Genomic DNA, 27,764 nt, shown 5'->3' on the forward strand with positions numbered 1-27,764 from the left:
GGCTATATAACATTTGTTAGTTTTGTGATTACTGTTCTGCATTGGTTATACGTGAAGAGAAATAAGGCTTCCAGATCTCTTTCAATTTCATTTAAAGATATTTCAACACCAGATGTGCAGTATCACTGTTGTCCATTTTTTTCTGAGATAATAAGGTGTAAAGCTGGATGAAAACAGCAGGCCAAGCAGCATCAGAGGAGCAAGATAGTTGATGTTTTGGGTCTGGACCCTTCTTCAGAAATGGGTTTTCTGAAGAAAGGTCCAGACCCAAAACATCAGCTTTCTTACTCCTCTGATGCTGCTTGGCTTGCTGTATTCATCCAGCTCTACACCTTGTTATCTCACATTCTCCAGCATCTGCAGTTCCTACTATACCTATACTAAACAATGGACTTTGCATGTCGTGTAAAAGCATGAGATTTTGTAAGCTTTTTGCATGAGATAAACAGATGTTTGCCTCACTTAAAACAGGCCGAAATTATTTTTTTATTTTGAAAAAGTACCCAGTATATTGACTAAACAGCAGACCAACCCTGTTCATTTACCTTTGCTGTCTATTAGCTCCATCTGGCTCCCGCTTGTTTCTGACCATTACATAGGTAAATAATACACACCTCTTTATTTCATGATTTATGATTGCTTTAAAAACAGATAGAATGAATAGAAACAGATGTAATTTATGTTCAAGGACAATGTTTTAAAATGCAATTTCATGAGAGATGTGAACGTAAAATAATTCACAAACTGTATCAAAACCTATTTACATTGGACTGATTAACATCGCTCTGCAGTATTCTGAAACATTACCAACTTATTATACATATTACTCTCACTTCTCTAGTTTTCTAAATAAATGTACATCATGTCTGTACAAATTTTCCTTTTAAGCCATTCAGCTAAATGTTTTTCCCTAAAATATCTACATCATGCGAGTATAATTTCCTGTATTCTCAACGTACATAAAAATACCTTTGTTTTAATTTTTTGCTATTGTTTTCCTATATAATTTCAATCTAAATAAACTATGGCAATTATGGAGATCTATTCACACTTGTTAAACGTCTGAAAATAATCTAGATTTTGAAATAGAGAATACATTCCCCAATATTTGTTGAAAACCAGGAACAAAAACAGAAGTTGTTGGAAAAGCTCAGCAGGTCTGACAGCATCTGTGAGGAAAATTTCAGAATTAATGTTTTGCGCCCGGTGACCCAAAAGCTTATCAAGTCTGGCAGCATCTATGAAGAAAAAAATCAGAGTTAACGTTTTGGGTCTGGTGACACTTTTGGAAGGATCAGCGGACGTCCAACATTAACCCTGATTCTTTCTTCACAGATGCTGCCAGACTTGCTCAGCTTTTCTAGCAACTTCTGTTTTTGTCCCTGATTTACAGCATCTGCAGTTCTTTTGGTTTTTATTCTGTTGAAAACCATTCTGATTCTGAAGGAAATAACCAATTTAAGTTGCTGAAATCTCTTGTATGCATGGAATAAATGATATTCAACATATTTGACTGGTAGTACGGCAGCTTAAACATTATTGAAGGAGACCTTAAGTCAAAACTTTTATTCTTCACACATCGAAACTGAAACACATGTAAACCAACTTTAGAAAGGAAAGTATAATTTATAAAATACGAAATCTTGAAGTTTTAGGTTGGTCTAAAATGTTTCGTACATCTTTTGAGTAGGAATGTAGGAACAGGAGTAGGCCATTCAGCACATTAAATCTACTCTTTCTTTTAGTTAGATCCTGGCTGATCAACTCCTCAATGCCACTTTCCTGCTCTATCTCCATATCACTTTATGTTAGTAGTCTCCTAAAATCTAATCAACTTCTGTCTTGAACATGCTTAATGATTAAACTTTTGCAGCAGCTCTGTGATACAGAATTCTAAAGATTCACCACCCAAAATGGGGAAATTCCTTCTCACGTTAGTTATAACAGGTCTATCTTTTAATCTAAGATTATGCCTCATAGTTCCAGACTGGCCAGCCAGTGCAAACACCCCTATATACGTGCACCCTGCCATGGTATGAAATAACTTTGTAAGTTTTAATGAGATCATCTCTCATTCTTTGAGATTCTAGACAATACAGGCCCAGTTTCCTCAATCTCTCCTCATAAAACAATCCCACCATCCCAGGGATTAGTCTAATGCAACTCTGTTGCACATTCTCTATACCTTCTTCGACAATGAGACCAAAACTGTAACTCGGGTATTACCTGACCAAGGCCTTATTACTGAAGCAAGATATCTTTACTTCTGTACCCAAACTCCTTTATAATAATGGCCAACATGTCATTTGCCATCCTTTTTGTTTGTTGCACTGTATGTTAGCATTTAGTGACTCATGAAAGAAGGCATCCAGAACCCTTTGGGCAACAACACTTTGCAATTTCTCATTATTTAAGAAATATTCTGCCTTTTGTCTTTTCTAGCAAAGTGGATAACTCCACACTTATTCTATATATTCTCTGGTACAATTCCACTGTGTTCTGATTATACTGAGGGAATGCTGAACTGCGGAATCCCTTTTCTATTGTTTGACACAACTTCTTATTTTCTGTTGAGTAGCTTTTACCTTTAAGTAGATACTGCGATGTTGAAAGTTTGAAGAATTATATTACAGATGTAATGAAGAATTCGGCCGGTTTTGTAGGGATCACCTGTCCAAAAGGTCCTATTTCCTACATGAGTGGGAAGTGTACATTTGTTTCCAGGGCATTCTTTTGCAGGTTATTGAGGATGTAACAGGGTAAGAAGCTACTGGACCGGATTCTTTGCTTATTTCCAAGTTTAGTACCACATTGGCTAATGTTATTTTGAAAAGTTTACAGGAGACACTTTTTTTGTCTAAGACCTATTTCCAGATTCTTTGCAAGGTGGAAACTTTGACCTGGTCAGTAATGTTGTATTCAAGAGGCTGAAAAATACTTTCTTCAGTACAGTAGAGCACCCTGGGATTCCCTGCACACTTCTTACAGTGGGACCTTTGAAGAAGCATCATCAAGTGGAGCAGTTCAACTCCTCACTCCAGCAATGGCCTCTGCTGAGCATCGCAACAACTCATATAGCTCTCTGTAATTAGTATCAACAGCTATCAAAGTCTATGTTATGGACAACTTGTTTCATCCATTTTGTTAGCAAACTCTAATCAGGATTCAATGCAGCAAACTCCTTATAAATATTAAATGAGCTTAATTATGGAAATTCTGCATGCGTGGTCGAAATTCATTAGGTGAGTGTTACTTTGCCACTCTTAAGTTTGGCACAAAACCGCAAAACTCACCGTACCAAATCTGGGTTTAAGAATCTTACTGACTGAGAAGCTTGTTTCTATTTTGTCTAAGTAGCACTTTAATGAACCTCTCATATGGCCTTTATGAGTTTCTGCTGACCAGATGTCGAGTCACAGGAATTATTTTCTTTTGTATTGCAACTGCTTTTGAATCTTTTGGGGGCAGTTGCAGCTAGGGAGTTGCCATGGCTACAGCTGGCACTCACTAATGCAGAAAGTGAAGCATAGAGCTGTTGACCTACTTGGCTTGTTGGATGACATTTCAGTTTGGGTTGTTATTTCATCTCAAATGATAAGTCTAATAAAAAGAACTGATAATTGGCTCAGCTTTGATGAGGGTTAGTTAGATATTCTTGCTACAACCATAAATCACGAGCTACAGCTTGTAAAAATTTTCTAGATCTCTAGCAGAAGCTATTCTTTGCTTATACTACTTGATTACCTCCTGATTCACCTGGGGAAGTTTCTTTCAGGCCTCTCCCCTTCCTCATCTGAATGTTTCCAATAGTGGCAGTTAGTGCAAATATAGGTTATTCTCTATATTTCTTGTACAATTGTGATATCTAAACATCTATTGGACAATGGTAAAATCCAACTCTACATCACTGTTACGTTTGTTGGATCCTATGACAACATCTTTCCTGTCAGATTGTCTGACATCAAGGGGAATTTCCTTGAGATTTATCCTGCTTCACTACATTCATTTTGGTGGATCTGTATCAAAAACCAAGTTTATGTACAATGAAGTCCCGATCTCTAGGTGTCTGACCATCTGAGTTAAAATTTCCTCTAGTTCAATATTGAAAAAACTGAATTTATAGAACAGAATTTCACTCTCCCTAGAGGTGCAAGGAAGGGTAAATAACCAGGCAGTTGGCTCCAGCAAGACAGTACCCATCACCTTCGGCAATCATGTTCTATGCAGAAAGGCAGAAGGGCATGTCAGGAGCAGCACCAGGCCTACCTAAAAACAGAAGGTCCTCTTTGACAACGGCCAATTAAGCCAATGTGGAAACACTTTTCATAGTAAATTTAATGCTATGCACATTAATGCTGGCAATTTTAAAGCCCATTTTGAGAGTTCATAGAACAACCATAGACTCAATCTCTGTTCTCCCGTGGTCTTGTCACTGGAAGAGTTCCTGCAACCCCATGATGTTTGTGAACTATTAGACATTCTGATAGAGCTATTTTGTTCCTCTCTGGGGATGTTGCTCTGATCCAATGTTATCTGGGTGAGAATGAAGCCAGGAAGGTCAGGTTTGGAGTCCGACAGAGGGGCTGTTGTGCCCTGCTCCTAATTCAGAGTGTTGTGGCTCCTGGTTGCCTGGAGCTGTGCTGGGGTGGGTACTCCTTGGTTTCTGACAGCTAAAGGTTGGGTTTCACTGGACCTCTCGCAACATCCTGTGTTTCTGGGTTGGGCGATGCTCCTCCCCTTCTCCCCCATGGTGCTGTGCTTCTTTTTTTATTGGTGGCCACACCCCCACACATCTTCACCATCAGAGGGCCTGCTGGTGTGTCCTTCAAGTAGTTGCCTCTTTCTGTTTTGCTGTGGGCCTATGGGGGCCTGACATGTTTTCCATTTTCTGTTGTTCCCCACTGGTATCCACTCCCTTGCTTCCTTCATTACCTCCTCCTCCAATGACCCTGTTTGTTCAGGTGGAGATTGTGTTGGGTGCTGTGCCTCTGTGCTGGCTATCTTTTCTTCCCCACTTTCATCTCTCCCTCCTTCTGGGTGTCCCATGATTCAGTTTTCTTGCTGGAGTGTAACATTTACTGTCCTTTGTGGGTCTGCAGCTCATGTTGCCACTTCTGGCCATCTGAGCATATGTGGCACACATTCTTGGGCAGGCCATGTAGTGGTGGCCTACTTCCCCACACAAGTTGCAGCTGTTTGACTCTTTGCAGTCCTTCGTCATATGTCCATTCAGTAGTTAATTCCTGCAGAGGGTCACTTTGCAGTTCGCTGCCATGTGCCCTGACTTCCTGCAGGTTCAGCACAGTCTAGGCTCCCTTGTGTATGTCAGATACCATCAGCTCCTTCCGATCACGAGACTGGAGGGGGTGTGGAGGATGTTCCCACTTTCAGGGTCATCATGACTTGTTGTTGGCTGGTCCAGATTCTGAAGGGTTCCACGATGTCGGTGCTGCCTGCTTCAAGCTGTTCGTACCTTCCCAGAAATGTCAGCTCATCTGCTGGTGGGACATAGATGTTGTACATGTGGATTGTGACAACGCAATTCCTCTGGGCAGGAGAACTAACATCGCTGTTGCAGACAGGACTGAGAGGGAACCCTCACCTTCTTTCTCCTCAAATACCTTCAGGAGATGTTCACATTGTTTCACACTCCTGAAGTATCAAAGAACCCCCGGCTGGGGAAATTCTAAAGACAAAAAATATCTGCTGCTGGGGAACCTGCAGCAATCCAGGAGGACTCTCTTCACAAAGAAGGTCTGGTCGACTGGCGGGCCTTCTTTCATCTTCTTCACATTCATTCTGACTAGCTTGGGGCAGGGGCAATCACAGAGGCCATAGTTCTGGTTGGCTGGTCACTGAATTGGCATTTGGCCGAAGCCAGCATAAAGATCTAGATTAGATTACCTACAGTGTGGAAACAGGCCCTTTGGCCCAACAAGTCCACACTGCCCCTTGGAGCATCCCACCCAGACCCATCCCCCTATAACCTGAGCTATGGACAACTTAGCATGGCCAATCCACCTAGCCTGCACATCTTTGGACTGTGGGAGGAAACTGGAGCACCTGGAGGAAACCCACGCAGACATGGGGAGAATGTGAAAACTCCACACAGACAGTTACCCAAGGCTGGAATTGAACCCGGGTCCCTGGCGCTGTGAAGCTGCAGTGCTAACCACTGAGCCACTGCTCAACCCACAATCCTCTAAATTCTGCTCGTAATCACAATTCAGCAATGATCTCAAGATCATCTGATAAAGATTATCAGCTCAAACTCGTTCTGGGAGACCCACCTTCTGGATCATGGTCTCTCCCCTGCCAGGTAAGGCTAATAAGAACAGAGAGTGCGCTTGATCTTAGCCAAAAGTCCAAGAAGACATAATTCATGATTAGATGTGGCAGGACTGCAGAGCATAGAACAGATCTGTTGATTGTGGAATTCCTTAGCTCTGTCTGTCACTTACTGCGTATGATGATTGGCACACAAGTAGTCCTGTTTTATACCTTCACCAGATTAAAGTAGCTCATTTTTAGGTAGGCACGATGCTGCTCCTACTATGCTTTACTGCAGTCTTCATTAAGCCAGGGTTGATCCCCTAGTTTGATGGTATTAGTAAAGTTGGGAATAGGTTAGGCCATGAGGTTGCAGATTATGTTGGAGTATGATTCTGCTGCTGCTGATAGCCTGCAGCATCTCATGCATGCCCAATGCGGAGTTAATAGATCTATTCAAAGTCTGTCCTATTTATCACTATGATGGTGCCACACAGCATGATATAAGGTATTCTCAATGTGAAAATGAGACTTCATCTTCATAAGGACTGTGTTTTGGTCATGATTATCAATACTGTTGTGACAGATGTATCTGTGGCAGGCAGATAGATGGGGATAAGGTCAAGTGTGCTTTTCCCTCTTGTTATTTCCCTCACTACCAGCTGCAGATCCAATGTACTTTAGGACCTGACCACTTCAATCAGAAGTGCTGCTAAAGAACCACTGCTGCAGGTGGACATTGGAATTCCCTCACCCAAGTACCTTCTGCAGTCTTGTCCCTGTCAGTACTCTGTCCAAGTAGTGCTCAGCATGGAGGAGCACTGATTCAGACAAGGGGAGAAGCACATGATACTCAGCAGGAGGTTTCCTTGGCCATCTTTGAACTGATGCAAAAAGACTTCACAGTGGCCGGTGTTGAGGATTCCAAGGGCACTCCCCTCACCATTATATGCCACTGTGCCACCATCTCTACTGGACCTGTCCTACTGGTGGCAGGATATACCCAGGGGTCAAGATGACAGTGTCTGGGAGGTTTTGGGAGAATCGTAGAGTGAAGATTGTAGGAAGCGGGAGGCCAAGGATCATGGGCCAAGGACAGGGGATTGGTTTTCGGTGGACACCCTCATGCTTCCACCATACAGCTAATTAGCCTTAGCTTGGGACACTGTTGGGAAAGGAGCTACCTTTACAGGTGTCAGAAAGGCAGGCAAATTGGGTTGATTGTGGATTGACAACTTGAGGACCTTTATTAATGTCAGGTCAGGAAGGCATGAGTGCGGGGCACTACACCTCGGCAGCTACAAGAAATAGTTGAGCTTGTGGACCTACAGGCCTTCAATTTGGTCAGGGGTATGCGACTGCCATCCCTCCAGCCTGGATATTCTAATGCAGGGAGGCAACTTCACCATCTCTGAGGTTAAGGAGGTAGTAGGTGGATACCTAGTCATAGCAGACATCATGTACAGAAACGCTCCCCTGACACTAATTAACGTGTGCCTCTCAGTGGTACAGAATGAGTGGCTGGCTCCCACTGCTACTGGTGACACCCAGGCCAGTCACTCTGGTTGGAGACTTCAACTACATCATCGATGCAAAGGGATGATCCGGGGCGGGGGCTAACAGCAAACCAGACACCATTGTCCAGATTTCTAATGGAAATGATTAAAGTTGCCAAGCTGCATGACTACTTCAGTACCCCTGCAGACAGAATGCAACATAGATATCCCCTGTCATAGCCAAATGGGTCTATCTACTCAAGGATAGATTTCCCGTGTGTGTCCTGTACGTTCGCAGCCAGATCCACTGACGTTAAGCCAGTGTTCTTCTCACACCACTGCCTCCTGCTGGCCAAATGTCACTTACAGGACAACCAACAGGGTGGCAAGGGAACATGGGAGTTGAATGTGAAACTACTGACCTCAGAACACATTGAGGAGATCAAAATGGATTACACAGATTGGACAACCATGAAGCCCTTCTTAGAAGCTCCAGTGAACAGGCAAAAGGATTATCAAGGGGTTCTTTGTCCTCAAAGATGTTCAGAAGGCAAGAGAGGAATAGGGAATATTGTCCAAACTCCAGAAAAGCATGCAGAACCTACCCCTGCTACAGAAGACAGGTGTCAATGTCACGGAGGATCTCCAGGAGGTGAAGGGCCGACAAATCTCACTCTTTGCCTTGGAGGCATCCAAGATCATCTTCCAGTCCAGGGTCCAAACTGTGGAGCAGAATAAGATGTGCTCGCATTTCTTCTAAAAGGTGAACAATGTGAGCTCTGTGCTCAGCAGCCAAAACAAAGAAGATGGCTCCATAACATTATCTCAGTCTGAAATCCTGAGGATCAGCAAATCCCCTTCTGCCAGTTTGTATGATATGATGCCTACAGACAGCATGCCTTCTCAGTCATTCTTGTCCTCTATCACAGAGGTCTGAGATGACATTCTCCAGGAGAGGGTGGACTAGCTATTATCTCTGGATGAGCTGACTAAGGACCTTGAGTCCTCAGACAAGAATAAAACTCCCAGAGGTGACAGTTTACTGGCCAGAGTTGTATTGAGATCTGTGGGACTTGACTGGGCAGCGCCTGCTGGAGGTGTACAAAGTGTGCAAATCCATGACGAAAGATAACATTACCCTCATCTGCATGTGGAACGGGGAGAGGGAGGAAACTGGAAATTGGCGAACAATTTCACTGTTGAATGCAGATTACAAAATACTATCTAAGGTCATTGCCAACCGGGTGAGGTCTGCTCTGGGATAAGTTATTCACCCAGACCAAATCCATGCTGTATTGAAATGGACAATATCTGAGAGCCTCAGACTCCTCAAGGGTACAATCACCAACATGCAGGGCAAGGGGTGGAAGTCTATCTCATCAGCTTGGACCAGGAGAAGACCTTTGACAGCATATTGCACACCTACATGTGGGACCTGCTCTCCAAAATAGGCTTTGGGAAAGGAATCGGATCCGACTGCTCTACAACATCTTTAGTGCAGTCTCAGTCAATGGGTGGGAATCATAAAGCTTCCTGCTCAGATCTGGAATCAGGCAGGTCTGCCCACTTTCTACCGGCTTGTTTGTGTGTCATACAGACCCTTTTGCCAACTCCATCAGAGGGGATGTGTGCCTGACAGGGGTGGCTATTCCAGGCCAGCAAAGGCCTGCACAGGTGAAAGCTTCCCTGTACATGGATGACATCGCCATATTTTTGCTCGGATCTGCTGTCAGTGCACAGTCTCATGGGCTTCTGTGATCAGTCTGAACTGGCCTTGGGAGCCAAGATGAATTGAGGCAAGGGCAAGGCCATGTTCTTTGGGAACTGGGCTGACCAAATCTTTATCCCCTTCAACATCAGGACCGATTACCTGAAGGTGCTGAGAATATGGTTCAAATGGGCCGAAAAACTTGGGAGGAGCACATTGCCAAGGTGAAGCAGAAACTAGGCCTTTGGGAGCATCACTCCCTCACAATTGCAGGTTAAAAATCTTGTCATCAGGTGTAAGACACTCTCTGTTGTTGTACTGGCCCATTCCAAAAACCTGCACCATTGCAGTTATCCAAGCCATCTTCCACTTCATCTGGAGGTTTAAGATGGATCATGTCCACAAGGACACCATGTACAAAGCTCAAGATAAGTAGGGAAAGAATATACCCAATGCTGCCCTCATCCTGATGGCCACCTTTGTGTGTGGCTGCATTAAAATGTGTGTAGACCGTTGGTACACAAACATCAAGTGTACGTACTGAGGTTCCACCTGTCCCTGGTGTTGTGAAGGATAGGACCTGCCTCATTGCCACAGAATGTTCCAAATAGCTGGGCTGTTCCAAATAATCTGTCCACCTTTGACCATATGGCCATCAGCAAGTAGTCAGCACATAACATCCTCAAGACTCTGTGGGAAAAGGAGAGGCTGGATCCTGTAGGGTTCTTCCATGAGCAGACTGTCAAAGTCATTTGACAAAATGCCTCATCACAGAACTTTCCAATAAGAACCAAGGTATTGCTTGGTTGGTGTGAGATCCTTCATATATGCCTGGTCTTTCTATGCCACTGCAAGCTGCCCTGAAGGTTGGGTGTTGGGACGGGGATTGGGTAGACATAGTTACACATTTCCTTCTGGAATGTACTTTGCAAAGGAAATCTGGAGAGAGATGCAGTGGTTTTTGTCATGGTTCATCTGAGTGGTCCGTGATGTGTGTCTCTACGGTCTGTTCTCCAGGATGCACACCGAGAAAAACCCTGTGCCTGGAAGACCATCAACTTGGTGAAAGATGCTCTTTACTCTGGCTGAAACCTGATGATCTTCCAGAGCAAGGAGTTGATCTCGACCAAGTGTTGCAGGCCAGCCCAATCCAAAGTCCAGGACTATGCGTTGAGAGATGCACTAAAGCTTGGGGCAGCTGTCACCAAGGCGCAGTGGAGAAAGACCAATGACTATAGTCTTTCTGCCAAAGTTAAATGGGAGTATGTTCAGCTTTCAGACACACCCAGTGCCTCAAACAAAGTATTTTTTTTACTTACACAAGACTAGCATAAGTAAGAAATGCCTTGGGTTTGTTTGTTGGATAAAGTCAAATTCCAATGTTTGTTTCTTTCGCCATATGCTACTGCGTAGAACCAAATTGCTTTAGTTATTACATATGTACACAAAGAATTTTTATGAATAAAGTATATATTTGAAATAAAATAAATGATGGACAATTAAATAGTCACTGGAGTCCGAATGTCCACAAGTATCCCCATTCTGAATGATGCGGGAGCCAGCGTACCAGTGCATGGATAACACTGAAGTGTTTGAAACAATCTTCATCCAAAAATGCTGAGGAGATCCATCTTGCCCTCCTCCAGACATCTCTAGCATCATAGAATCCAGTCATCAATTTTTCAATTCATCCACGTGATGTCAAGAAGTGACAGGATACATTGGAATACTGCAAAGGCTGCATGCCCTGACAGCATTTGGCAATAGTACTGAAGATATGTGCTCCAAAACTGCTCACTCCTAGTGGCGTTTTCCAGTACAACTACCTGACAATGTACAAAATTGCCTAGGTTATGTCCTGTCCACAAAAGATGTGACAAATCCAAACCAGCCAATTACCAGCAGTCTACTCTCGATCATCAAATCATGGAATCAATTAGATGACTATAGAACTGACCTCTCACTGCAGAGAGATGAGTGATGGTAACTTTAACCTGAGGGTCGCCATGCCTCAGGCGAGGGGCAAGGTTGAGAAGGTGGGGCCTTTATGGTGAACCCACACTGTTGGTGTCCCTTTGCATCTTTAAATAGCAGTCAAGCCAACTGTGTTTGTGTTATGCACATTTTATGCCTATAAAAGAGACAGAATAGGTAATAACTTTTCTTTCTAAAACTGCAAAACTGAGTTGGTGATGTGCTCCAACTGAAAACAATATTATGCTGAATAACACAGTGTGGAGCTGGAGGAACACAGCAGGCCAGGCAGCATCAGAGGAGCAGAAAAGCTGACATTTCGGGCCAGAGTCTGAAACATCAGCTTTCCTGCTCCTCTGATGTTGCCTGGCCTGTTGTGTTCCTCCAGCTCCACGCTGTGTTATCTCAGACTCCAGCATCAGCAGTTCTTACAATCTCTGATTAAGCTGAATAGAGTGTTTCTGATTTAATGAGAAAGGGAAGAAACAGAAAAGAGATCAGAGGTAAGAGTTCTGAGCAGAACAACAGGGAGATTATTTACCTTCTGCAATTTAAAAAAAAGCTTCTTGGTAAGACATCTACCAGTATTGACACTGCAAATATTCTAGTTAACACTTAACAATAAATGTAAATTGGAATGCCTCCAGCCATTCTCATTTCAGGAAAAACATTACTGAAAATTTCTCAAGCTCTGTGTTGCCTTCAGCAAATGGTAAGTGTTGCAAGACCAATGTATCTTTGGCACACTAACAATATTAACATTTTGTTTTATAAGTTCCCATTAGTTTTGTTGAAAGTACATATTGTGTTCAAGCTCTTTATTAGTTGTAATCCCTGATAAAGTGGCAAGTATAAATATATTTTTTTCTGTTTGCCTCCATGCTAACATTTTCATTCTTTTTAAAGTGATTTTTGTATAAAATGTAGAGTAAAACAATTTTTTGCAACAACTTACAAAGGAAAAAGTTTACTTCCATGTGAATTCAATATCTTGTAAATACAACAGGAATACCAAACAGATTCATTGTAGTGAAAAATTGATTGGGTTACTTTAGATTGATTGTTTCAATCAATATAATATTGTTGGTACAATGCCTGTTTTTGTGTTGAAATAATGTTAACAGTTTTTAAGTTTGATTTGATTAGTTTCAACACTGTGATGCAGCTTTAAGTTTTTCATCGAACACCACTTTCAAAGTTTCCTATTGCTGGTTTAGATTATTGATAGAAGAAATCGCACATTTGGCCTCTGAAACCTGTTCCACTGTTCAATTATATGCAAGCTTATCCGCCTGTGTTCCAAATCTTTTAACACATTTAGCTAAGAAAATCCATCAATCACATTTAAAGTTTATGATTGATAAGTCGATTTTTTTCATTTACAGAAGAAAATTCCAAGCTTCTGCCATTACTGTATAGAATGGTTTCCTAATTTCACTCCTGGAAAGTCTAACTCTAATATTTAGATTAAGCTTTCTTTAGCGTCCCTTGCAGTCTAGAGTTCTAACATAAAGGCCAGGATTCAATTAGTCCATTTCATTTAGCTGGATGCCTAACATCTCTTTGCAAATCTAGAAATGGTAGAAATCCAATGGTTATAACGTACCTTGGTTCTAACCCAGCCACTGGTGCAGACATGCTTACTTGTTATAGTGCCAATCCCCTATAGAGATAAATTGCCATTATTTGTGGTAGTAAGGTCATCTGGCTATAAAACCACTTACCAATTCCAAAATTTACATTTAAGAAGGAAGGATGATCAATCAGCATTGTGATGACCCTGTGTTTCATGGGACAAGTCAAGAAAGGAAATAAGCAAATACCCTCTTCTTTCCACTTTGAGTCAAAAGTGGATGATTCTTTGTAATTTTATACATTTTTTACACTATTTACAATGTCCCCTTTGTTTCTGTTTTTGTCAAATTTGAACATTCAGTTTTCTATCCCATCATCTAAACTGTAAGTAAATAAGTAGTTGAGGCCCTTACACAGACCTTTTCAATCACTAGTCACATCTTTGTGAGTTGGAGTACATGCACATTACTCCATTGCCTCAATCAATTTCTTAACTCAGTTAATAACGTGTCTTAAATCCCATGAACTTCAGCTTTAGCTAAGTCTCTTACGAGGGACTTTATCAAAAGGTTTCTTGATGCCCACATAATATCCATAGATTCACATGCACTACTTTAGTTACCTCTCTAAAAAATTCAATAATGTTTGTCAAGTATGACCCCTACCCTTTAGAAAGCTATGCTGTCTCCTTCTGATTTGCTGAAAATTTTTCAAGTATTCAGTCCTCTGTCCTTAATTATGGATTATGGCACTTACCCAGCAAATGTTCACCAAACTGGTATATTTTCTCTCTCTCCTTTAGCAGAGTGACATGTACAATTTTCCAATTTAAAGGAATGGTTCATGAATCAAGAGAACCTCAGAAGTTTAGAGTTATGGAGTCTGCAATTTTTCACCTACTCCCTTTAAAATCTTGGGAATAAAATCATTTGCTCCTGGAGTCTTGTCACTCTTTATTGTTTTCTTCATTATTGCTATTTTGCTCATCTTAATTTTGGTTTACCTATCTCTGATTAAACATTAATTGCCATGGAATTTCTAGCATTCCCCTATGGAAATACTGATTAAAAATCCATTAATTATTCAAAACGTCCATCATTTCTTTATTTTCACTGACAATGTCATTGCCACCTATTGTCAATAGCAATGTGGTCCCATTTGACTAACATGTTTATTGAACATAATTGGGAACGATTCTTCTGTTTATTTTGATACCTCTTGCAAGTTTCTTTTCATATTCCTTTTTTACTGCTTTTGTCATCCATTAGTGTTCAATTGCCAGGACCTGTGTTATATTTTGCATTTTTGTATGCTTTTATGTTCAGTTTATATCTCTTAGCTCTTTAGCTGTCCTGTTTCAACTATGGCAATTAGAGTTGAATTTGATGAAATTATGATTGCTATTAGGTCAGTGTTCACATTAGTCAGTGGGAACTGACGGAGGGCACAGCAGGAGCAGCAGGGTGTAAACCCAGCGGAACCTGGGGACCACAGCCTACTCAGCTGGAAGCTGGAGGAAGACGCTGCAGCAGCAGAGTAAGTATAAACCTACTGGAGCTCAGGGCACATTATACCCGTGAAAAAAATGGAATGACGTGACAGGGATGGGGTGAACTGATTGTCCGGTAGGAAACCTGCAATAAATTTGAATAAGAACACAGCAAAGTAGTCTCAATAAATTTAATTAATTTAAAAGTAATTAACTAAGTAGAAATTACTGGAAAGGTGATGTATTCTAGCTATAAGATGTGACAGATGGTTGAGGCCATTGCAAACAGCAGTGACCACATCTGCAGCAAGTGTTGGTTGCTCAGGGAACTTCAGCTCAGATTTGATAAGCTGGAATCTGAGCTTCAAACACTGCGGCACATCTGGGAGGGGAACACGTATCTGGATGCTGTGTTTCAGGAGGTAGTCACACATGGTAGGTTAAAAACTTTGAATTTGGTCAGTGGCCAGGTGGTGACTACAGGTGAGGCAAGCAGAGGGATCCTGCAGTCAGGAACAGAACAGCCTCAGCTCTTGACCTTGTCCAACAGGTATGATGTACTTGTTCCCTGTGTGAATGAGGAAAAGGGCCGCAGGGAGGATGAACAAACTGACCACTGCACTGTGGTACGGGAGGCCATTCAAAAGGGGGGAGAAAAAAGACAAGTGGTAGTTGTAGGGAATGCTATAATCAGGGGAGTAGATAGTACCCTTTGTAAGCAGGATCGTGAGTCCCACATTGTATGTTGCCTGCTCAGTACCTGGGTAAGAGATATCTTTGACCGACTTGAAAGAAAGTATTACAGCTGAATAAAGGCAACTACAGAGACATGGGGGGGTGTGGTAGAGGGAGGGGGAGACCTGGGCAGTATTGACTGGGAGAGGAGCCTAGCAGGAAAGACAGTGGAATAGCAATGGCAGGAGTTTCTCTGAGTAATTCAGGAGACAGCAAAATTTCATCCATAGGTAAAAGAAGCATGGTAGAAGGATGATGAGGCAACTATAGCTCATAGGGGAAGACAAGAATAACATAAATGCAAAAGAGAAAGCATATAATGCGGTGAAGGGTAGTTGGAAACCAGAGGATTGGGAAGCTTACAAAGAGGGCAACACAAAAAGAAATAAGGAGGGAGAAGACTAAATATGAGGGTAAGCTAGCCAATAATGAAAGGAAGGACTGTAAGAGTTTCTTTAGATATCTAAAGGGCAAAAGTAGACAACTGGACTACTGGAAAATTATGCTGGAGAGATAGTGGTGGTGGACAAGGAAATGGCTGAGGAACTGAATAATTACTTTGCATCAGTCTTCACAGTGGAAGACACAAGTAATATCCCAAACATTCAGGAGAGTCAGGGGGCAGAGCTGAGTATGGTGGCCATCACCAAGGAGAAGATGCTAGAAAAACTGAATGGCATGAAGGTGGATAAATCACCAGGACCAGAAGGACTACACCCCACGGTTCTTAAGGAGATAGCTGAAGAGATAGTGGAGGCGTCAGTGGTGAAACGCTAAACAGTCAGGGAGGATCCCAGAGGACTGGAAAATCACTAATATAACACCCCTGTTTAAAAAGGCAGTAAGGCAAAATATGGAAAATTACAGGAAGGATAAGATTTCTGAATACTTCAAAGTGCATGCTAAAATAGGGTACAGTCAGCACGGCTTCATAAGGGAAGGTCATGCCTGAAAGATCAGTTAGAATTCTTTGAGCAAGACCAAGGAGAGCCAATGGATGTTATCTACCTGCGCCTCAAGAAGGCCTTTGACAAGGTGCCGCACAGGAGGCTGCTGAGGGCCCATGGTGTTAGAGACATGGTGGCTAGCATGGGTTGAAGACTCACTGTATGGCAGAAAGCAGAGAGTAGGGTTAAAAGGGTATTTCTCAGGATGGCAGCCGGTGACAAGTGGTATTCTGTAAGGGTCAGAGTTGGAACCACAACTTTTCACTTGATACATTAATGATCTAGATGAAGGAATTCAGGGCATTTTGGCTCAGTTTGCAGATGATACAAAGATAGGTAGAGGGACAGGCAGTGTTTGGGAGACAGGGAAACTACAAAAGGATTTGGACAGGGCAGTGAGCAAAGAAGTGGCAGATGAAGTACTAGGTGGGAAAGTGTGAGATCATGCACATTGGTAAGAAGAATAGAAGCATGGATAATTTTCTAAATGGAGGGAAAATTCAGAAGTCTGAAGTGCAGAGAGACTTGGGAGTTTTAGTCCAGGATTCCCTCAAATTAAACTTGCAAGTTAGGAAGACAGATGCAACTTTCGCATTTAATTTGACATGACTTGAAAATAAAAGCAGGAATACACTTCTGTGGCTCTATAGGCTCTGGTCAGGCAACACTTGGAGTATTGTGTGCAGTTTTGGAAGGATGGATATCTCAGGAAGGATGTACTGGCCCTGGAGTGGATTCAGAGGAGGTTCATGAGAACGGTCCCAGGAATGAAAAGCTTAACATATGAGGATCATTTGAGGACTCTGGGTCTATACTCGCAGCTTAGAAGGATGAGGGGGGATCTAATTGAAACTTACAGGATATTGAATGGCCTAGATGGACTGGATGTTAGGAGGATGTTTCCATTAGTAGGAGAGGCTTAGACCTGAGGGCACAACCTTAGAGTAAAGCGAAGGCCTCTTAGATCGGAGATAAAGAGAAACTTCTTCAGCCAGAGAGTGGTGAATCTACGGAATTCATTGCCACAGAAGGCTGTGGAGGCCAGGTCATTGAGCATACTTAAGATGGAGATAGGTAGGTCTTGATTGTCCACGGCATCAAGGGCTATGGGGAGAAAGGAGGAGAACAGGATTGAGAATCTAATCAGCCGAGATTGAATGGTGGAGCAGACTCCTTGGGCTGAATCATCTAATTTCTGCTGCTGTGTCTTATGGTTTGGCTGTCGTTTAAATCTGGCTAGTTTTGCATTACTGGACCTAAAATGGTCTACCCCCTCACTGGTTATGTTATCACAGAAAATTATCCCAAAACTGTCAAGAAATTCATCCTTCTGAGACTTGCAAGACTGCATGTCTCATGCTATATGAAAATTAAATTGGCTTATTAAAATCAATCTGTCTTGACTGCATGCATGTCTTATCTACATTTGTGCAATTACCATTTTACAGCTGCTATTAAGGTATCTACACAACTTCCACTACAGACTTAAATATTTTCATAATTCTACCCATAAAGTCTCCAATGTTCTATCCATTCTTATTGAAGTGATTTTTTTCCTTAATCACCAAAAGCACTGTTCTGCCTTTACCATTTTCCTTTCTTTCTTATAAACTTTCTAACCTGGTTTATTTAGTTTGCAGTATAGTGGACAGTGAAGAAGGTTATCTAAAATTACAAAGAGATCTTGATCAATTGGGTCAATCGGCTGAAGAGTAGCAGTTTAATTTGGATAAATGTGAGGTACTGCATTTTGGTAAAACAAATAAAGGCAAGAATTAACCAGTAAAAGTTGGACCTTAGGTAATGTGTAGGACAGAGACCTATGCATTCAGGTACATAATTCTTTGAAGTTTGCATCACAAAGTTAGGGTGATTAGGAAGGTGTTTACCGTGCTTGCCTTTATTGCTCAGGCCTATGAGTATAGGAGTTGGGATATTATGTTGAGGTTGTACAGTACAACTATGCTCTTCACCCTCATCCTCACAGGTAGTTAAGAATAGAATAGGATCAGTTTCCAAAAATCCTTTGCATTTATCTTACCTTACAATGTGTATTGTTGGTCACACCATCCCATAATGAAGGTAGGCTAGCCAGTAATATTAGAAATGATATTAAAAGTTTCTTTCAATACATAAGAAACAAACAAGAGGCAAAAGTAGACATTGGGTCCCTCCAAATTGATGCTGGAAGGCTAGTGATGGGAGATAAGGAAATAGCTGAAGAACTTAAGTACTTTGTGTCAGTCTTCACAGTGGCAAACATGAGTAGTATGCCAACAATTAGGGAGAGTCGGGGGCAGAGTTGAGTACGGTAGGCATTACAAAAGAAAGCGCTGGAAAAGCTAAGAGGTCTAAAAATTGATAAGTCTCCTGGCCCCAACGGGCTACATCCTAGAGTTTTGAGGGAGGTGGCTGAGGAAATAGCGGAGGTGTTAGAAGTCCCAGATGATTGGAAAATCGCTGTTGCAATATCCTTGTTTAAGAAAGGAGCAAGACAAAAGATAGAAAATTATAGGCCGATTAGCCTAACCTCGGTTGTTGGTAAAATTCTAGAATCCATCATTAAGGATGAGATTTCTAAATTCTTGGAAGTGCAGGGTCAGATTAGAACAAGTCAGCATGGATTTAGTAAGGGGGAGGTTGTGCCTGACAAACCTGTTAGAATTCTTTGAAGGGATAACAAGTAGGTTAGACCAGGGAAACCCAGTGGATGTTACTTATCTAGACTTCCAAAAGGCCTTTGATAAGGTGCCTTACAGGATGCTGCTGAGTAAGGTGAAGGCCCATGGTGTTCAAGGTGAGCTACTGGCATGGATTGAGGATTAGCTGTGTGACAGAAAGCAGAGAGTTGGGATAAAAGGCTCTTTTGCAGAATGGCAACTGGTGACAAGTGGTGTCCCGCAGGGTTTAGTGTTGGGGCTGCAGCTGTTCACTTTATATATTTATGATCTGGATGAAGGGACTGGGGGCATTCCGGTGAAGTTTGACAATGATACGAAGTTAGGTGGACAGGCAGGTAGTACAGGCAGGAGGTGGGGAGGCTGCAGAAAGATTTGGAAAGTTTAGGAGAGTGGTCCAGGAAATGGCTGATGAAATTCAACGTGAGCAAATGCGAGGTCTTGCACTTTGGCAAAAAGAATACAGGCATGGACTATTTTCTAAACCATGAGAAAATTCATAAAGCCAAAGTACAAAGGGATCTGGGAGTGTTGATCCAGGATTCTGTAAAGGTTAACTTACAGGTTGAGTCCATGATTAGATTAGAGAATGTAATGTTGTCACTTATCTCAAGAAGGTTGGAAAATAAAAGCAGCAAAGCGCTTCTGAGACTTCATAAAGCTCTAGTTAGGCCCCATTTAGAATACTGCATCCAATTTTGGGCCCCACACCTCAGGAAGGACGTACTGGCACTGGAGTATGTCCAGTGGAGATTCACATGGATAATCCCTGGAATGGTAGGCCTAACATACGATGAACGGCTGAGGGTCCTGGGATTGTAATCATTAGAGTTTAGAAGGTTGAGGGAAGATCTAATAGAAACTTCTAAGATAATGCATGGCTTAGAAAGGGTGGACGCTGGGGAGTCTTTTCCGTTAGGTGGGGAGACTAGGACCCGTGGGCACAGCCTTAGAATTAGAGGGGGTCAATTTAGAACAGAAATGAGGAGACATTTCTTCAGCCAGAGAGTGGTGGGCCTGTGGAATTCATTGCCACGGAGCGCAGTGGAGGCTGGGACGTTAAATGTCTTCAAGGCAGAGAATCATAAATTCCTGATCTCGCAAGGAATTAAGTGCTACGTGGACAGTGCAGGTAAGTGGAGGTGAAATGCCCATTAGCCGTGATTAAATGGCGGAGTGGACTCGATGGGCCGAATGGCCTTACTTCCACTCCTTTGTCTTATGGTCTTAATGAACCTGCACCTCTCTATGATATCTGGACCAAACTGTTGAACATACTAAATAAAAACTGAAAGAACTGCGGGTGCTGTAAATCAGGAATAAAAAGTTGCTGGAGAAGTTCAGCAGGTCTGGCAGCATCTGAGAAGGAAAAAACAGAGTTAATGAGCCCATTTTACTTTCATGAGTTCTATCAATGTTTCTTTTAGATTAGATTAGATTCCCTACAGTGTGGAAACAGACCCTTCAGCCCAACAAGTCCACACTGCTCCTTGGAGCATCCCACCCAGACCCCCTATAATCCACACACCCCTGAACACTACGGGCAATTTAGCATGGCCGATCCACCTAGGCTGCACATCTTTGGACTGTGGGAGGAAACCGGAGCACCCGGAGGAAACCCACGCAGACACAGGGAGAACGTGCAAACTCCACACAGGCAGTTACCCGAGGCTGGAATCGAACCTGGGTCCCTGGCGCTGTGATGCTGCAGTGCTAACCACTGAGCCACCATACTGTTTCTCTTCTAATTCCCCATCTTTGTTCTATTTATGGCTATCTGAATTATTGTCATAATCTATATTATATCATTGTTCTTATTTTGTAGATAAGTTCATACTTAGACTTTTCTTATTTTCTGCTTTTTTCTCCATTACTACATTCTGTAGTAAATCATTTTATGCTTGTCACATACTGAGTCACAAAAAAGCACCTTTGCAGGATCCCTGTTCCTTTCTCTTTACATAACTCTTTGGCAATTCATTTCAAGGAATTTGGATTTTCCCTGCCTTATTACATCTTTCACTGTACACTTTCCTGCCACCATTAGGTGGTCAATGATAGATTCTTTATTGTCTTTTATGACAATCAACATAAAACCTACATGTCTTACTGCTATGTGTTAATGTTTTCTAATGTTTCTGTTATATCTAATTAATAAATTGTTCAACCTCCCTTTCTTCCTGTTTTCTGAATATTTCATTTAATATCAGTCCTTTCTTTTAACTAAATAAAAGCCAAAAGAACTGCAGATGCTGTAAATCAGGAACCAAAACAAAGTTGCTGGAAAAGCTCAGCAGGTCTGGCAGCATCTGTGAAGGAGAAAACAGAGTTAATGTTTCAGGTCCAGCGACTCTTCCTCAGAACTGATAGTTCCATTGCCAAACATCCAATTTTACTCCCATCTCCAATATCTGTAGAATCCATAAACAGAAGTATTAAATGAAAAAAAAAATTGTTTTCAAGGTCCATCTGAATTTTCTGCAACTACTTACAATAATATGTTTTAATGTTTTATGCCTGGTGATTGTTGAGTAGTCTCAACCCTGGCTGTAAACACTTAACATGATCTGTGGTAGTGCAAAAATGCTACTCCTCAGGATAATAAAAAAGTTTTAAAATTAGAAATCATCTTTTTTGGAACAGATAAGGTGACTTTTGTTCCAGCAGGTTGGAACCTTGCCTCAGAAGGCAGTGGAAATGGGGGTCATTGAATATTTTTAATAGAGATAGATTTTTGTTAAGTAGAGAAAATCAAAGGTTACTGGGGACAGATGAAAGTGTAGATTTGAAGCACAAACAGATCAACCATGGTATTATTAAATGGCAGAGCTCCAATTTCTTTACAGGCTCAAAAGTGAAGAATGATATGCACTAAACTGCACAAAAAGCCATTTTTCTAACTCTACTACACTGTGAATCAACATTTTGAAGACAATAGAAAAATAAATGGATGGGGGTGCAAGTGACAGTGCAACACATGTAAATGTAAACTGTATCAGAGATAATGGGAACTGCAGATGTTGGAGAATCCGAGATAACAAAGTGTGTAGCTGGATGAACACAGTAGGCCATGCAGCATCTTTGGAGCACAAAGGCTAACAAAATGTAAACTGTTTCCGTTTTGCTAATGGTATGTTTGCACTAATGTTAACATGTTGCATTTTTTTCTACTTCCCTGAAGGCACTCACTCGCTGTTTGCACCCCAAGCAATTCTTTCCCATCTTGCAGCTTCCGCCCATTTTCTTCTTCCTTTGATTGACAACCGCGACCGCGCGAATAATAAGAGGCAGGGGAAAAAAATTCAAATCTGAAACGGAACCGACGTGCGTCCGCACATCAAGCACCCATTGGCTGGTTTCAATAGACGCGGGACACTTGAACTGAATGGGGTTTTATCAGTTGCCGGTGGTGACGTCTGAGCTGATCAGGGGGAGGAGGAACCTGAAAAGAGCAATTGAACAAACTGTCCCAGGCCGCACGGGGGTTGGGGGGAGGGGAGGACAATTGTCTATCAATCCACGCAGTCTGGCGTTAGGTGGAGGACCGATTATAGAGCGGGACCCGGCCGGTGGCGCTCGAGCTGGGGTCGCTCCCTTTCACAGGTAACGGGGAGCCTGGACACAGCTCCGAGCCGCCAGCCCGGTCTCATTCCGATTTTAACTCGACGGTGTATTTTGCCCGTGTTTTTTGTTTCAAAGGAAACGTGTACAGTTTTTTTAAAGTAAGATTTTTAATTTTTTTTTAAAAATCCCGGAGTTCGAGAATGTATCGGGCTTCTCGCGACGCTGTCTCCAGGGACTGGGAAAACGTGCTACCCCAGGCGGTGAAAGCCGTCAGCTGGCAGGGTCAGGAACCGGGAGGCCGGGAGCGAAATGCGGGCAGAGTCGCCGTTCCTACCCCTGTCGGTGGCAGGAAGGTGCTCGGAGTGTTGCAGAGTAATCAAGCTTTACAGCCCCATCGCAAACCCGTAAGTAAAGAGGCAGGTTCTGTCACTGGATGATCGGTGCAGGTACAATCTGTCGGCGGTGGTCTCCAGTACGGACTCTGAGTACGCGAATGCCACGACTGGTTAATATATATCATCCGACGGTTTCTCGGCGATGAGGATTAGCGTTAAATTCAAATTGCTCCAACACCATTCAGTTTCCGTTTTGCAACGGCTCACAAATATCTGGATTGTCCTCCACGTTGCAATTTAAAGCTTTTACGCTGGTTGACGTTCGAAAAATAGTGGTACTCGCATATTGATAGCAATAGTTACTTGTGTGATGCAGCACTTTATTGAACGCTTACACGTAAGCATTAAAAGTGCTCCACACTCTTTAACTCTATATCAGCCCGCAAGCCAAAACGACCTTGTTGCTAGGGTGTCCTAATAGTTTCTCATAATTGGATTGCGGAAGAACTTCACATTTTACGCGTGTAGGTTTAAATTGAAATCATTGAGTTCTTCTCTTCTCCGCCGGCCTAGCAAATATTGAGGAAATCATCTACTGGATTTTAGCCTGGTTTCCCCCGATTCCGGGACTCCGGAAAGAGTGAATTTGTGAATCGCAACTATACTCTAAATCGTCAGTGATGCCACTGCAATGAGCATGCTAACGATAAAATAGGCAGTTTATTGGAAAATCGAGAACTGTATGATTCCATACGGCTTGAGTAGTATTTTAAATAGATAGGTTACTTTTTAATTAACGTCACTATAACAACTTTTTTCAAATGGGACATACTTCATGAATTTATGGTGCTTGTTCAAAGTTCAGGATCATAAACAGCTTCTTCCCGGCAGTTAGTAGACTGAAATGGACACACTCTAGCCTCAAATAATGCTCATCTTGCTAACGTTGATTTCGCCTAGCGCGTGCCCTTTGTAATGTAACCTGCATCTTTGTACAACCTCTGATCTGTACATCCTTACTTTACTGTGATTTTCTTGTACCGATTGCAAACAAAGCTTTTCACTGCACTTCAGTACTCGTGACAATAATTCAGTCAAAAGGAATAGTTGACTGATCTTGGTTACCAATAAACAGACTTTCTGTAGAGTTATATAAGCCTTTGACCTGACTGGAATCCTTGGGAGTTGAACACTTTATGTCTACCAAGGTGTTGTATGCCAATAGGGAAATAATCAAATAACTGAGCTGAGATACTCTTGTTTTCTCCACATCTGCACCTGAGTTAAATTTGCATGTTTCTGCAGTCTTGGATCATTAGTCGTAGGTGATTCTGTGCTTCACCCAGAAGCTGAACATCTGCCACAATTTTTGTGGATAGAATCATTTGGCACTTCCACCCAAATAAACCTAGAGGTGTTGGAAGTATTTTGGTGAAGTGAATATCACAATTGAACTGAATCTGCCCTCGTTTGGTTTTCAGTCTCTTCCTTTTTGTTTTTCAAGTAGAAAATTACATTTCCCCCTCCTGCTTCTGAGTCCGTTCTTCAATTCTAGAGCTACTGAATTTTTCTTTTTAAAAACATACTACTTAAAAGACACAATTCCATCTTAAAAAGTAAGAATGTGCTACTGCATTTGGAACAGAGTCTTTTTCATGACAAAGTTGAGTTCAAGAAAAGATCTGGTTTGTGATTGCTTCTCTTAAAATAATGTAATGTTATTTCTTATTTTTAAAAATCAAGCTTTGAAAAAGAGACATGCTATTGAAGTGTCTTTGCCCTACACAAGGAACATCAAATTTCAGAGGGAGCAATAATGTATGCTGTAATTATTAAAAAGAAAATATGCTGATTGGTTGGCACATCATCTCAGGTCAAGTCATTATCATGGAAAATAATGGGATAACTTGTTCTTCATTATCATGCCATCTAGACATGCTGCCATTTTCTGAAACTGTCTGCTCTGATCATGACCTGAGCAACTGTGTAGCCTTGGAAATTAACAACTGCTATACCCATAGGTAGACTTGCAATGGATACCCTATGTGCCCATCTCTCATTGAAATCTTTTGGTTTTCATATGAAAGCATATTCCATCCATCCACCCACCCCCCCCTCACACCCCCCCAAAAAAATCCTTTGCGTACTTCGAACACTGAACAGTACAGGCCCTTCGGCCCATGATGTTGTGCTGAACTTTACCCTAATCCTAAGGTCTTTCTAATCTCCACCCCTACCTTTACACTAGCATTCATATGCCTATTTATGAGCCACTTAAATGCCGCTAATGTGGCCGACTCCACTACCCTCTCCAGCAATGCATTCCTAACCCCTACCACTCTGTAAAGAACCTACCTCGACATCTCCCCTATATCTACCTCCACTCATTTTTAAACTATGTCCCCTTGTAAAAGCTACCTTTACCCTGGGGGGGTGGGGGTGGGAAAGTCTCTAGCTATCTACTTGATCTATACCTCTGATCATTTTGTACACCTCTATCAAGTCACCTGTCATCCTTCGTCATTCTAAAGAGAAGTCCTAGCTGTCTCAACTTTTCTTCGTAAGACCTTCCCTCCATTCAGGGCAACATCCTGGTAAATCTCCTCTGCACTTTTTCCAACGCATCCCTATCTTTCCTGTAATGAGGTGACAACAGCTGGACCCAATACTCCAGACGTGGCCCAACCAGGGTTTTGTATAGCTGGAGCGTAACTTCACAGCTGTTGAACTCAATCCCTCTATTAATGAAAGCTAACACACCATATGCCTTCTTAACAACTCTAGCCACCTGGGTGGCAGCTTTCAGGGAACTGTGGACACGAGCCCCAAGATCCCTCTGCTCCTCCACACTGCCAAGAATCTTTCAGTTAACCCTGTTTCAGCTCCCAAATTTGTCCTTCCGAGATGAATCACCTCACGCTTTTCAGGGTTAAACTCCATCTACCACTCCTCAGCCCAGCTCTGCAGTCAATCAATGTCCCTTTGTAACCTAGGACAGCTGTCTGCACTATCCACAACTTGACCCCACCTTCATATCGTCTGTGAACTTACTAATCCACCCTTCTACTCCTTCATCCAAATTATTTACAAAAATCAGACCCAGGTCAGATCCTTGTGGTACATCACTTGTAACTAAGTACCATGATGCATATTTTCAGTCCACTCCCACCCTAAGACAGCCATTTCTGAATCCAGTCATCCACACTTTCCCCTTTCTGCGTGAGCCTACCATGGGGAACCTTATCATATGCCTTACTTAAACCCACGTATACCACATGCAATGCTCCACCTTCATCCACGTGTTTGGTCACCTCTTCAAAGAATTCAATAAAGTTTGTGAGGCACGATTTACCCCTCACATCCATGCTGACTATCATGAATCAAACTCTGCCTACCCAAGTGATCACAAACCCTGTGTCTCAGAGCCCTTTCCAATAATTTGCCCACCACTGACGTAGGACTAACTGGCCTGTAATTTCTGGGGTTAACACCTATTCATCTCTTTTTGGGCTTGGAACAAGGGAATGATGTTTGCCTCATTCCAATCTTGTATTGTACTCGTGGGCAGTGAGAATGAAAAGATCATCACCAAAGGCCCTGCAATCTCTTCCCTCGCCTCCCATGGAACCCTTGATAAATCCCTTCAGGCCCAGGGGGAATTATCTATCTTCAAGCTCCTCGGTATATCCTATTACATCTTCCTTACTAACGTGCACCTCCTTTAGCCTGTTTCACACTGTCCTCCCCTACAACGAGGTCCCTCTGTGAATACCAAAGAAAAATATTCATTAAAGACCTCTCCTATCCTTTTAGGCTCTGTTCACAAATTCCCTTTACAATCCTTGATCAGCCCTACCCTTTCTCTGGTCATTGTTATTCCTCACATATGTGTTAGCTTTGGGGTTTTCCTTGATCCTATCTGCCAAGGTTTTCTCGTGCCCCCTTATAGCTCTCCTAAGCCCTTTCTTCAGCTCCTTCCTGGCGAACTTATCCCTGTAGAGCCTTTTCTGATCCTTGTTTCCTAACCCTTTTATAAGAATCCTTCTTCCTCTTAACTAGTTGTTTGACCTCTCTCTTGAGAACCAAGGCTCCCTCACTCGATTGCATCTTCCCTGCTGCTAGGGACAAACATCGAGCGCACACACCTTAAACAATTGCATTAACAATGCATTCCTTAAACAATCTCCGCATTTCTGTAGTGCTCTTCACTCACAGCATCTGTTCCCACTTTGTTATCCAGTTCTTGCCTAACAGAATTATAATTATCCTTCCCCCAATTATAAACCTTACCCTGCTGTATGTGCCTATCCTTTTCCATGGCTATTGTAAGAGTTAGAGCACTACAGCCAAAACACACACCTATCAACAGGTCTAACAGTTGAGCCAAGCACCAAATCCAAAGTGGTCTCTCCTCATGTTGGTCTATCTATGTACTATGTCGGGAATCCTTCCTGAACGCACTAGACAAAATCTGCTCCATCTAAACTATTTCCCATCAATATTTGGAAAGCTGAAGTTACCCATGACTACAACCCTGTGACTTTTGCACCTTTCCAGTATCTGCCTCCCAATCCACTCCATTTCTCTGTGACTATTAGGGTTTTAAGTCCTTTCTTGTTCCTGACGTCAACCCAAACTGATTCTGTAGACACATCAATCTCGAACAGCCTTTCGATAGCTGCTATACTCGCTCTGAGCAGCAATGACGCTGCCTGCCCTCTCTTACCGTCCTCCTGCTTTCTTTTAAAGCGTACAAATTTCAGAACTTCCAGCAAACGTTCCTGTCCCTGAGTTACCCAAGTTTCTGTAATGGCCACAACAGTGTAGTTCCAAATACTGACTCATGCTCTAAGTTCATCTGCCTGATTTCTGATACTTGAAGCATTGAAGTATACACACTTTAAACCATTCCAGTGTCAGCAATTTTGCTCCATCGACCGCATTTCTTAATTAACCGACTGTTATGGAATATTTTGAATCTGCAGCTACATGA

The 27,764-nt window shown here is 42.3% G+C and overlaps 1 protein-coding gene across 1 annotated transcript in view; it reads left to right on the top strand.

Moving 5' to 3' along the window:
* The first annotated feature begins 22,330 nt into the window (after nucleotides 1-22,330).
* ccna2 (cyclin A2) overlaps nucleotides 22,331-27,764 on the top strand; it is a 30,182-nt gene continuing 24,748 nt past the window's right edge. Inside the window, exons 1-2 of the mRNA XM_059644668.1 lie at nucleotides 22,331-22,475; nucleotides 22,630-22,840. Of these exons, the coding sequence (XP_059500651.1) occupies nucleotides 22,637-22,840 (204 nt within the window). The 5' untranslated portion in view covers nucleotides 22,331-22,475; nucleotides 22,630-22,636. The remainder of the gene's footprint in view (nucleotides 22,476-22,629; nucleotides 22,841-27,764) is intronic.

This window comes from Stegostoma tigrinum, chromosome 1 (assembly GCF_030684315.1).
Source record: "Stegostoma tigrinum isolate sSteTig4 chromosome 1, sSteTig4.hap1, whole genome shotgun sequence".
Classification (NCBI taxonomy): Eukaryota; Metazoa; Chordata; class Chondrichthyes; order Orectolobiformes; family Stegostomatidae; genus Stegostoma; species Stegostoma tigrinum.